Raw genomic sequence first — 13,062 nt, 5'->3', positions numbered from 1 at the left:
TTGATTCGTACCTTTATACAGGAAGTGCGCCATATGGCTCCTCTGAGAAGGTCCCCGCTACCCCCGTGGGGCCTCTATCTGGTATTATTAGTTCTTCAAAAGCATCTTTTTGAGAACATTCGGAGATTTCTCTGATTTTGGTGTCCCAGAAGGTTGCCTTCCCGGTGGCTATTACTTCAGCTCGCAGAGTATCTGAACTGGCGCCGTTGGCCTGCCGTTCACCTTATCTGGTGATGCACAGGAATAAAGTGGTACTTCGACTTAATTACGGTAGTCGTTTCTTCCTAAGGTTGTTTCTGATTTTCATCTGAATGGATACATTGTGTTGCCTTCATTCTGCCCTAAGCCCAAACATTCTAAGAAATTTGCGTTGCACGCTTTGGATGTGGTTCGGGCCATCAGGGTCTATCTGGAGACCACTGAGTCTTTTAGAATATCAGACTCTCTTTTTACTTTACCGAAGGATCTCGTAAGGAATTAGCTGCGTCTACGGCGACCATATCCAGATGGATTAGGCAGACTGTAGTTCATACTTATTCACTGCAGGGTCAGGTTCCTCCTTTCCTGGTGAAGGCGCATTCTACGAGAGCACTGAGTGCCTCTTGGGCTTTTTTTTTGCCATCAGGCATCGGTGCTGCAAGTTTGCAAGGCAGCAACTTGGTCGTCTGTGCATACGTTTACAAAATTTTACAAAGTAGATGTGTTGGCATCTTCGGATGCTTCTTTTGGCTGCAAGATTTTGCAGGCTGCTGTTTAAAGAACTGTTTTTTTTTTTGTTTTGTCTTTTTGAGGGTGAGCTCCAGTTGTTCCTGGCTGAGCGCCATGTTCCCTCGTTGGCTAAATTCAGCCATTGGGGAGTTACGTTTCCTTTTGCTTTGTCTTCCCACCCCTTATGAATATACTGCTTCGGGACATCCCTATAGTCTCAGACTAGATGGAGCTGCGTCTGTCGAACGATAGAGAAAACTGGATTTTTGTAAGAACATACCGTAAAATCCTTTTCTCTGAAGTTGGACAGACGCAGCACCCGCCCCTCTACTTCTGCGTGAATTGTTTTTTTTCTTTTCAAAACACTGCTTGCAGCTAAACTGTTTGTTAGCAGGGTGTGTGGGGTTATGCCTGCAGGGACAGCCCCCATAGGTGTTAAGCTTTTTTCCTGCCTAGTGCCTATTCATAGGTGGAGCATAACCCTATAGTCTCTAACTCAGGGGTCCTCAAACTATGGCCCTCCAGTTGTTCAGGAACTACAATTCCTATCATGCCTAGTCATGTATGTGAATGTCAGAGTTTTACAATGCCTCATGGGATGTGTAGTTCCACAACAGCTGGAGGGCCGTAGTTTGAGGATCCATGCATGGAACTGCGTCTGTCGAACTTCAGAGAAAAGGATTTTACAGTAAGTTCTTACAAAAATTCTGTTTTTCCACTTAGGTTATATTCAAATGACCTATACTTTCTCTTCACGAAACACTTATTCTGTTGCTGCTCGAAGGCAGTGCTATATGCTGGGTCTGTCTCATTACAACAGTGCTATATTAGAGGGTGTAGAATGCCATGTTCTCACACATTTCTTTTTGTCCCAGTTATCTACAATTTAAATTGTGCCTGTGCTGGCATCTATGAAGAAACCTATATCTGGGTTTTTTTCTGCAGATGAATGTGTGATGGAGGACTGTATAAAGAAGGCCTATTGAAAAATATTCAAGTTTAAAATAGTTCTAAAGGCAAAGCATTTTTTTTTTTTTTTTTTTACCTTAATGCATTTCCTGCATCAAAGCAGAGTTGCAGCCTGTAAAAAAAATTAAGTCAGCAGCTACAAATACTGTAGCTGCTGACTTTTAATATAAGCACACCTGTCCCGGGATCCCATGATGTCAGCACCCCTAGCCAATTGGTCAACCTGCTTTGGGTGCAGGCGCCAGCATATTGACAAAGGGAAACAGGAAGTGAAGCCTTGCAGCTTCACAGCCGATTTCTTGCTGCGCATGCGTGAGTCACGCTGAGCTTTCTAAATGGTCCTGCTGTCTTCTAGGACCTGTGCGTGTCCCAGAAGGCATTTGGGGAGGAGGAGGAGGAGGGGCCAGAAATTATGTAGATCGCCGTGCGGCGATCTTACCCAGACGTGGAACCTGGTTTTGACAGAGGAGCTCCACCCAAAAGAGTGCCAACTGTTGCAGTGGAGGGGGGGCGAGGATGTAAACATGCAGAGCTTACCCTTTTGGGTGGAGCTTCGCTTTAAGGTAAAAAATCCCAGTCCCAGTAATTGTTTGCTCGCCCCCACCCATATGCTTACATATGCCCTATCTTGAGCCAGCGCTCTGCCTGCAGCAGTGCTGGTCTCTATTCCTCTACTCACCGGACACAGAGGCAGAATGTCAGTCAAACCCTTTGAGGAGTGGATGGTGGGGCTGAGCCATGCTGTGTGTGTTTATGGATGCACACAGCCCGGCTTGGGAGCAAGCTCGCAAGTGTGCCCCAATAGCAAATTGGGCCACACACAGAAGAGGAGGAGCCAAGAGCGCCGGTAGGGGACACCAGAAGAGGAGGTTCGGGGACAATGGCGGGTAAGTATAGGTAAGCATAACATGTTTAATATTTTAATAAAAAATCAATGTATCCTTTACAACCGCTTTAAATACCCCTTCACATCCACCCGTCCCATTGCAGTATGTTGTAGTATGCATTATCCTAAAACCAGGACTGCCAAATAATGCCAACATAAGAAACCAGGCATGCACCTTTTTTCTTAACGCAGCGCCCCAGTTAAAAAAGTATCTACAGTACAGAGTGCCGCATGGTAAACTGTGCAAATGTGAGGGGGGGCCTAAAAGATTTTGAATATTGATTGGTCTTTGTGACTGACATACTGTACATATCACTGACAAGAAGTGTCATGCATGCAAAATCCAATCATTGCGCCATTTTAGTTGCAGTGCACATGCCAGAGTCCACATCCATATGAGTATAAAAATCCACCTGTGCATGTTTTGTATGTCATTTATATGTCACTGTTGCTGTGCCAGTTTGATTCATTATTTGAAAGTCATTGTCATTTGTAACGGTTGCTTAAAGGGTACCCATAGGCCCATGCCAGTCATTACATATTTCCTTGCCCTAAATGCAGATAACAAACTTTTAAAACACTTTCCCTGGCATTCTGCTGCTGATGTGATGTACCTATGCTAGTTAAAGGCCCATCATGCCGTGCTTACTAATTTCAATAATGTATTACCTTGAATATACATTCAGATCATTGTCTGTCTGTCTTCATACATGACATTTCCTCCCAGGTCAGACATTTTTTTTTTATTAAACTTGCTGGATCTCAGCCCCCGCTCTTCATGTAAACTGCTTTTTGTCTCTGCATTAGAGTAATACAGTTGGTCATTGCAGTAGCGATGTTGTACAGTAGCTGTATGAACTCAGGGCAGATTCATGATAGGACTGTATTTTGAATAGCCCTGCATCTCTCGGGTAATCCATTTGTGTTTTTGTATGTGTATTAATAGTTTAGCCCCTATTCACACAGATCTACATTAGGAGCCCTAAAACAAAATGAAAACATGATTAAAGGCTTTGTTTTGCAGGGACAGCAGCTGTACATGCATTGCAGACCTGTGCAATACTGCTGAAGAGCCGGACTCCTGTGATGGACAGGTAACTGTGCACTGTCACAATTATTGTTACTTCTGTATAAAACTAGATCGAAAGGAAAAGTAGCCGCTCATCCCAATAGCACATATAATCTGTTAGTCAGCGGTAGAAGAGTAATGCCCCATACACACGTGCAGATTATCTGCAGACTTACCTTTTCTATGTAGTGCAAGGGCCTGCCGGATTGCATACAAATTGAAAGTGTTTAGATTTGACCTCATATTATATGGTTTTGGTAAGTCTGCAGATAATCTGCACGTGTGAATGGGGCATTAGTGTTTGTTCCCACCATGTCCATTTGAGCTGCGTTTTCCTGTATATCAGTACCACACATGTCCTGATCACATCATGCATATGCAGTCGTGTGCAGAAAACTGCAGCTCAATGGACACTGGCAGCAAAGCCCTAGGAGCTGGAATATGCCATGTGCTGCTCAACTGTAAAACATTACTTCATCTTTAATAGCTAAGCCTGATTTTTAATATCATTTATGCTGGTTGTTTTTTCGTTTTTAATAACACCTCAGTTATGTTTTTGTTAATGCATTATGAGGGAGCTAAATGTGTTGTATGCATCTAAGCTGTAGGAGGTGGTCACAGAGTTAATATAGCTTTAATATAATAAATTAACGCATGCTAAAACTGCTCTTTGTCACATTCTAAGACTATTCTATCTAACCCTGTAAAGCAAAAATCACTGTACTTACCTTTTCTACGTGCGATCCGGTCTGGTCCCACGCTGACCGGTCAGCGGTGGCTTCAGCGTGAAGGCGGGTGCAAGAGAGGCAACAGATTACGGAAGCTCCATAGTAACTGTATGGGTGACGTCACTTCCCATTTATTTCACAGCTGTTCTCAGTTCTCTCCTGCACAGAGCGTCTGTCGCTGGAGACCAGATCCTGTGTAGAAAAGAGAAGTACATTGATTTTTGCTTTTAGGGGGTTAGATAGAATAGTCTTTAGAATGTGGCACAGAGCAGGTTTAGCGTTAGTTTTTGACTGGACTTATCCTTTAAGCATTGCAAGTAAACTAACATATGCACCCTGCTTAATAAGACACCAGTAGGTGCCTGATTGTACCAAATGTTGTTACAATAAGGGGGTTACTTACTAAGCAGTGACTTTCACCAAAATCAATTGCTGTCATTTAAAACAAATGCACTTGAAACCTTCTCCTGCTTTATAAATACACAGCGAAGTATAGCACCACTGGTCCCTCAAAATTCCTGATATCTGGAATGGGGGGGGGGGGGGTGTGTTTAGAGGTTGTGGTTTCCCTGTACTGCAAACAAGTTCTACAATCGCATTGATGTCTTAGTTTATTTTACACCTAATTCAAGCATTACTTGTAACTGTTCACCAATGAGCCTTGCAGAGTTTCCCTGTGCAGATCCTGTGAGTGACACTGGCTATTACCAAGTATTTACATTCACTCATCTGCAGAGGATGAAATAGCACTTCCATGGCCCAGTGTTGCATTCACAGATAGGGCAGATGCTTAATCTGTTCTAAAAATCTCCTTTTCTGTAGTTGGTTTTACTTGGTAAATTTTCAGTTTTTGCTTGTGGCCCCCATAGCGGAGTTTGCAGGGTTTTTTGTTAAAGAATGCAAGAACCCTTACCTTGTAAAACAACCCATTCAGTTTGAAATAGAAATAAAAGGGCACACATATGTATATAAAATATACAGTGGGTAAAATAGGTATTGAACATGTCGTAATTTTTCTAGGCAAGTATATTTCTAAAGGTGTTATTGACATGACATTTTCACCACATGTCTAACAACCCATGCAATCCATACATACACAGAAACCATAACAAGTTCAGACATTAAATTGTGTATTAAAATGGAATGACACAGGGAAAAAGTATTGAACGCGCTAACTAAAATTTCTCTTTTGTTCATTTAGGGACACCGCTCCATATCTTCTTGACCCTTGGGTTTATGCTGCTCTCCATAGGAGTAGGACACTAGGCAGAAAAAAAGTTTTTTTTCTGCCTAGTCGGGAGTAAGGACCTAGTTCCTTGCTGGGATCTCTGGTCCTGGCATTTTTTCTTTTTTAAATGGAATACTTTTCTTTTATTATTTTCTGTTCCTGTGAGAACTACAATCAATTTGGTTCCTGTGAGAACTACAATCAACTGACAGACTGGGCGGCGCACTGGATATCCTAGATCCTTACGGTCTTCCCAGTCTGGCCAGAAAGCGACCCGACCTTGGCTCCGCGCTGGGTTGGCCGCGACATAGCCCCACTGGACGGGGGCTGGCCGGAAAATGAAACTCCTCGCGAGGACGCATAGCCCTGGTTATGACCTGTGTTGCAGGGTGCCTCTGACCTACAGCACCCCCATTCCAAGATGGTGCGGTGGTCTGCCTGGAGTAATGCCCACCTGGTTCCATAGTGTTGTAAGTAATGTCCCCCTCTCCCTTTGTGGGTTTTCGGGTCAATGTGGGCCCCTTCCTGGGATGGTTGCACCCCGGGTCCCCCTCCATCCCCCCTAGCTCCTCTAAATAGTTACAGTGGGTCTTTCGGCCGACTCACGGCTGACTGACCAAGTTGTCTGAGCTGCTGTCCAAGCGGACAGACACTCGACTCATGCGGCTGGATCAGCCCCAAATTTAGGCCATGGCTTTGTGGCCGACTGACCGAGCTGTTGACCAGGCTGTCCTAGCTGCTGACGGGAATCTGCCTCCCCCCGCTGACCTGGGGCGACCTGGCGGATGGGCGCCCTCAAAAATTTTGGCTCGAGGCTTGCTGCCGTTGGGACGGCCTCTGTGAATTTAGCTGAGGCTTCCAGCTCTCTCCCTTGGAATCTGCCAGACTGTGGATCCAGGCAATTGCGGCTGGGCCTCCATTGAAATTTAGGCCGTGGCCTGCGAACTGTTGGGCCATATTGGCAGCCTGGCACCTCCCTTGAACCGGGTGGCGCCGTGAAGGCGCTTCATTTTTGGTACAGTGTAGCAGCCATTATTGTGTGGGCAAGGGTACTGCGCATCTGCGTCATGGCGGGCGGCCCCCCCTCAAGGGGGCTATGTCCTATTATGTTCTCTATGAAGGGCGTCCCTCTGTTTTTTGCTGGGTCTAATAGATGGTTCTTTGATGGACCTTTGGCCGGCGTCTTCTTGCGGGACTGAGGTCGGCGGCCTCCCCTGCTTGTTATGTTTTATGGTTGAGCGTAGTATATAGCGGTTCTACTTCAAGTGCTCTGACAGTGAGGATGATTCCTCTTTTACTGCATATGCGCATGCAAAGTGACTGGTGGATGCACTGATTGTATCAGTGCGTGTACTTTTAAACATGGGGGATGCAGTTGCTACTGCATCAGAGGCGCTGGTCCCCCGCAGACCCTCAAAAGCGGCAAAGGGTATTCTCTTTTTCCTGCCTAATGTGACAAAATTGATGCGAGTCAGTGTAGTTCTAAACAAAATATGGCGCTGCCTAAGCGTTTTGATAGACTGTATCCCTTGAGGAGTCTCTGTTGAGTACGTGGGCAGTCCCACCTGTGGCAGACTCGCAGTTCTCCAGGCTGAATGAGTCACCATAATTCCGATAGCAGAGTCTCCGGTTTTTAGAAGATCCTTTTGACCGGAGAGCCAAGACTTTGGTTTGCCACATGTTTTCTGTGGCCTGTTCAGTCCTTTTGCCAGTGTTCACCACACCATTGGTGTCCCTGACTTTCCCGAATGGGCAAAGCTTTTGCGGCGGGATCTGGAGGGGGAACAGCCTCCACCTGCCTTTGCAGAGCTGGCAGACTATTTGGTCCAGGTGTTGCAGTTTGTCTGTGATACCTCTCTGGATGCGGCTCCCTTAGTCTCGGGGCTGTTTGTGACAGCAGTGATCCTTTGGCGCATGATATGGCTTATATACTGGTCTGCGGACCAGGCTTTACAGAAGGCCTTATGTGATCTTCCTTTTGTGGGGAATTGCCTGTTCGAAGCCTCCCTGCAAGGGCCTCCTCCGGAGGTTCCATGAGGACCTGGTCTGGTATGCTGAGAGCAGGTCCTTCCAGACCTGCAGACAAGTCCTCCTCTGCCCGAAGGGGCGCCATCACCTGTGTTTGGGGTGCGGAGAACGTCTTCGCTTCCTTCTGGACCCTTGGACCTCCTTAATTCAAGACAAGTGGGTCCACAAGCTGATTCGGTCCGGCTACCAGATGAAGTTTTCAGTCTTCTCCTCCAGAGAGGTTCTCTCCTTCCAACCTGCTTTTATCCCCAGACCGTCTGCTAGGTCTCTTGGGGGGAAAAAACTTGCTACTACAAGTTGTAATTGTTCAAGTCAGGAAGGAAAGCTAGGTACGTCCAATCTTGGGCCTCAAGCTCTGAACCGCTTTGTGCGGGTAAATATGTTTCAAATGGAGTCAATTCGTATGGTAGTGGCATCTCTACATCAGGGTGATCTTCTGGCCTCTATCGATATTAAGAAGGCTTACAGTCTTTTTCCGATACGTCGGTCATCCACACTTCCTCCGCTGGCCGTGGGCAAGGAGCATTATCAAGAGGTCTCACCTCAGCCCCTCGGGCTCTCACAAGTGTTGGCCCCAGGGTTGGCATTGTTGCATCAGCGGGGAATTGTGGTACTGGAGTACCTGGATGATTATCATCTGCAAGCAGAGTTTCCGACTGTTCTGATGGACAACTGGGAGATTACTGTGCGGACTCTGCTGGAGTTCGGTTGGAAATTTAATTTCCAGGTATTGGCTCTAGTTCCGTCCACTTAGTTGGACTATCTGGGTCTGTTTTGGACTCGGCCTCAGCCAGGGTGTTCCTCCCATGGGACGAGTTCCAATATCTGTCCACACGAGACCTCTGCAAGAGAGATTCTTGCATGTGGAACGAGAATCCTCAGTCTCTCTAGACCAGTGGTTCTTAACCTGGGTTCGATCGAACCCCAGGGGTTCGGTGAGTCAATCTCAGGGGTTCGGCGGGGGGGGCAACAGGGCAATTGCTCCCCCCCGAGAAAATATTACTGATTGTGAGGCCAACCCCTCCCCGGGAAATCAGAGCTGCGGTCGGGACTGGGGACGACTCACAGCCATTACACATAGACACTTGACTCTCTGCCCCCTGCACCTCCCCCAGCAGGTTTCCAGCCTATCTCATGCAGGCTGCTTGCTGCTTGAGTGGACGGGATGGGGATGTACCTGACCACGGAGATCGCACCCGCCTGGAAGAGGGAAATGTGAGCAGCTGAGCAGAGGGAGCCGAGTGAATGTTCCTGGAGGTAGGCTCAGCTAGCTGTACATGGTGGATTATTTTGCAAGCACCTCTATGCTAAGTCTGCTGAGTTACTGCAGCTTAGCATAGAGGTGCTGTTAGCTGACAAATGGAAATGCATGTCCTTTTCATTTAGCTCAATAAGCATTGTGAATTCCCCCTGGTGTGTGCCCTCCTGATACCCCATGGTATGCCCTCCCAACACCTCCCCCCCAGTGTGTGTCCTCCTGACACCCCATGGTATGCCCTCCCAACCCCCCCCCCCCCCCAGTGTGTGCCCCCCTGACACCCCATGGTATGCCCTCCCAACACCTCCCCCCAGTGTGTTCCCTCTTGACACCCCATGGTATGTCCTCCCAACCCCCCCAGTGTGTGCCCTCCTGATACCCCATGGCTTGCCTTCCCAACCCCCTCCCCCCAGTGTGTGCCCTCCTGGCTCCCCCAGTGTGTGCCCTCCCAACCACTGATGTGTGCCCTCCTGACACCCAGTGTGTGGCCTCCTGACTCTCCACTGGTGTGTGCCCTCACTACCCTCCCCCACAGTGTGTGTCCTCCTGACCCTCCCCCCAGTGTATTTTCTGGCAGTGCCCCTCCCGAGACTAGACTCATAAAATCATATTTTATTTTTCCAATTAAGAAGGGTTCGGTGAATGCGCATACGAAGCTGGTGGGGTTCAGTACCTCCAACAAGGTTAAGAACCACTGCTCTAGACATTCTGATCCTGTTGAGCTGGGGAACGAGAGGATCCCTGCTTCGGGTGGCTTCGCTCTTTGGCACTTCGACAAAGTAAATCTTCCTTCTGGACGGTGGTCACCATGGATGCCAGCCTGTCCGAGTGGGGTGGCGTTGTTTGACACAGATTGTGGTCAGGGGATCTGGACTCTGGAAGAATCCAGACTATCTATCGATCGATATACTGGACTTTTCCTTCGGAAGTGTTTCTTCAGTGGTGTCTTTGGTGGGGAACTCCCAAGTTGGTCCTGTTGGCCTCTTTTCTCAACAGGAAGGTGCTAGGGTTTGTGGCACGGTCTCGGGATCCTCTGGCCGATGTCACAGACACACTGGTGGCTCCTTGGGGCCGGTGTCACCTTATATACGACTTTCCTGTTCATAAACTTCTGCCAAGACTCCTGCGTAGGCTTGAGGCCATCCTTGTGGCGCCAGACTGGCCTTGCCGGTCTTGATACACAGATCTAATACGGTCGGTCATCGATGCTCCTTGGAAAACGTCTCTTTAAGGAGATCTGTTGGCTCAAGCACCAATCTTCCATCTTGCTTTACAGTCGCTGGCTTTAATGGCTTGGCTGTCGGTGCTGAAGGTTAGAGGGTTGTCTGAATCGGTGATTCCCACGCCTCTGCAAGCTAGTAAATCTACTTCTAGGTATACCATCGCGTTTGAAGAGCGTACTTTGCGGATGTGAATCCCTTGGGGTTCACGCCCGCTCCTTTTCGGTGTCTCCACGTTTGGCTTCCTCCAAAAAGGGGTTGAGCAGCATCTGGCCTCGGGTACCATTATGAGCCATGTTCGGCCTTTGGCAGTTTGCTTGCTTCGTCCTTTGGCTACGCTTTCTGTAGTTCACACCTTTGTTCAGGGGGTTCGCCCCTTGCCTCCCCCAGTACGTTCTCCGTTGCCCTCTTTGGGTCTCAACTTGGTGCTGTCAGTTTTTCAGTAACTGCCGTTGGAAAATATTTGCAAGATCCATCTGCTTTCATTGTCCCAGAAGGTAGCCTTCTTGGTGGCTTTTTCTTCCACACAGAGGGTGTCCGGAGCTGGCAGCTGTCTTGACGTTCACCTTTCCTTGACTTCTAAGCCTAAGCACTCTAAAGAGATTGCCTTACATTATTTTTGTGTGATTCAGGCAGTCAGGGTGTACATGGCAGCAAATTAGTCATTCCGAAAATTTTCCTGATTTCCTGTTTGTCCTTACGGATGGATCCCATAAGGGGTTGGGCGCGTCTGCTGCGACTATTTCCAGATGGATCAGGCAGACGGTGGCCTTTTGTATTAAGGTCCTGATCCTCCATTCCATGTTAAGGCGCATTACTGCCTCTTGGGCCTTCCGTCATCTGGCGATGGCCACCTGGTCATCCGTGCACACTTTCACAAAATTTTATAAGGTGGATATGTTGGCATTTGCCGATGCTGCCTTTGGCCGCAAGTTTTTGCAGGCCACTGTTGGAGAGAATTAGTCCTCTTTGAGGGTGTAATTTATTGTCAGGTGAGCTCCAGTTGTTTCCTGGTTGAGCTCCTGTTTTACCTGGTTGGCTACGTTTTAGCGTTTGGGAAGTATGTTTATTGCCATGTTGACACTGCTTTGGGACATCCCAAGGTTCCAGAAGATATGGAGCTGTGTGTGTCAATAAACGAAAGAGAAAATGGGATTTTTGTCTTACCGTAAAATCCTTTTCTCTGATGTTCATTGATGGACACAGCACCCACCCTTCTATTGAATTGGGTTATATGTTCTTCTTACACTGCTTGTTACAAAACTGAAGAGCTAGAGCAGGAAGGGGGAGTATACCTCCTGGGACTGCCCTATGGGCGTAGTCAAAATTTTTTCAGCCTAGTGTCCTACTTTTATGGAGAGCAGTATAAACCCTAGGGTCAAGAAGATATGGAGCTGTGTCCGTCAATGAACATCAGAGAAAAGGATTTTACGGTAAGACAAAGATCCCATTTTATTTAATATTTTGTACAAAATCCTTTGTTGGTAATGTCCTCCTGTATGGAGAAACTAGTTGCATGCATTGCTCAGGTGTGATTTTGGCCCATTCTTCCACACAGTCTTCAAATCTTGAAGGTTTTGTGGGCCACTTCTATGAACTCTGATCTTTAGTTATTTCCATAGATTTTTCATTGGATTCAAGTCAGGTGATTGGCTGGGCCATTCTAGCACCTTTATTTTCTTTCTTTGAAACCAGTTGAGTTTCCTTGGGTTTGTATTTGGGATTTTTGTCTTGCTGAAATGTCCACCCTTGTTTCATCTTCATCATCCTGGTAGATAGCAGCAGATATTTTATCAAGAATGTCTTGGTACAGTTTTTTTCATTCATCCTTCCTTCAATGATATTTGGAGAAGTACCCCCAAGGGACTTTACTGGCCTATGTTGTGACAGCCAAATGAAGAAATCGAATGTAAACCGATTATATAAAATCATACACTTTTTATTCACAATGAGTTAAAGAAAATACAGCAACCGTAGCTAATATATAATGCTCCAAAAAGGTCCAACATGGCATAGACTAACATCCATAGATCTGTATGAATAACTCTGGGTACTGTAATAGGTACACCATAACAGAATAGACAAAAGAACACCCAACGCTTTTCAGAAGTTCATTCTTTCCTCAGGGGTGTATATTTTTGTAATTGTAATTGTAGAAACCTAATATCCACATGTATATATTTTATTATCTAGTTTGATATACAATTTCACCTACATGTTGGCAGAAATGTACGTAGAATAGCCACAAATGTATTAAAAGCAGACAGTAATGTCCTTCGCAATGACTGGGAGCGAGTATTTCATCTTGCCACCTGTGAAGTCCAGTCCAGCAAGACATGGCGGATGGCAAGGCAGACAAGATGTGTGGGGCCAAAGTTTACCGGGACATAAAATTGGGAAAGTTTTTTTCCTACAATTGCTTCAATTCCTTCAATAAGAAGTTTGCCAGTACCGTATACTGAAAACGGCCCCACACCATGATGTTCCCACCTCCAAACTTCACAGTTGTTATGGTGTTTTTGGGGTGATGTGCAGTGCTATTTGACCTCCAATCATGGTGTGTATTATGGCATCCAAAGAGTTCAATTTTGGTCTCATCTGACCAGACTATATTCTCCCAGTACTTCACAGGCTTATCTAAATATTTTGCTGCAAACTTGCAGCAGTTAAGTGGATTACTTATTGTTTTCTTTGAAACAATTGTACCTGCTAATTGCAGGTTTTTCTGAAGCTCTCCACAAGTGGTCCTTGGCTCTTGGACAACTCTTCTGCTAATTCTTTTAACTTTCTGAAATATTGTGAGGAGCACCTGGTCGTGGCTAGTTTATAGTTAAATTATGATCTTTCCACTTCCGGATTATGGCCCCAATAGTGCTCACTGGAACATTCAGAAGTTTAGAAATCCTTCTGTAACCATTGTCGTCAGTATGTTTTGCAACAATAAGGTTGCAATGGTCTTGAGAGAGCT

General features: G+C 46.5%; 1 protein-coding gene across 1 annotated transcript in view; it reads left to right on the top strand.

Moving 5' to 3' along the window:
* The window catches only part of LOC309545909 (bromodomain and WD repeat-containing protein 1-like), a 348,182-nt gene that overhangs the window by 290,682 nt on the left and 44,438 nt on the right, over positions 1 to 13,062 (top strand). Inside the window, exon 33 of the mRNA XM_082245330.1 lies at positions 3,588 to 3,657. Within this exon, the coding sequence (XP_082101456.1) occupies positions 3,588 to 3,657 (70 nt within the window). The remainder of the gene's footprint in view (positions 1 to 3,587; positions 3,658 to 13,062) is intronic.

The sequence above is a fragment of the Pelophylax lessonae genome, assembly GCF_965119305.1.
Source record: "Pelophylax lessonae genome assembly, chromosome: 2".
NCBI classification, from domain to species: domain Eukaryota; kingdom Metazoa; phylum Chordata; class Amphibia; order Anura; family Ranidae; genus Pelophylax; species Pelophylax lessonae.
Note: the sequence above shows the minus strand (reverse complement) of the source record. Positions and strands in the feature narration are given on the sequence as shown.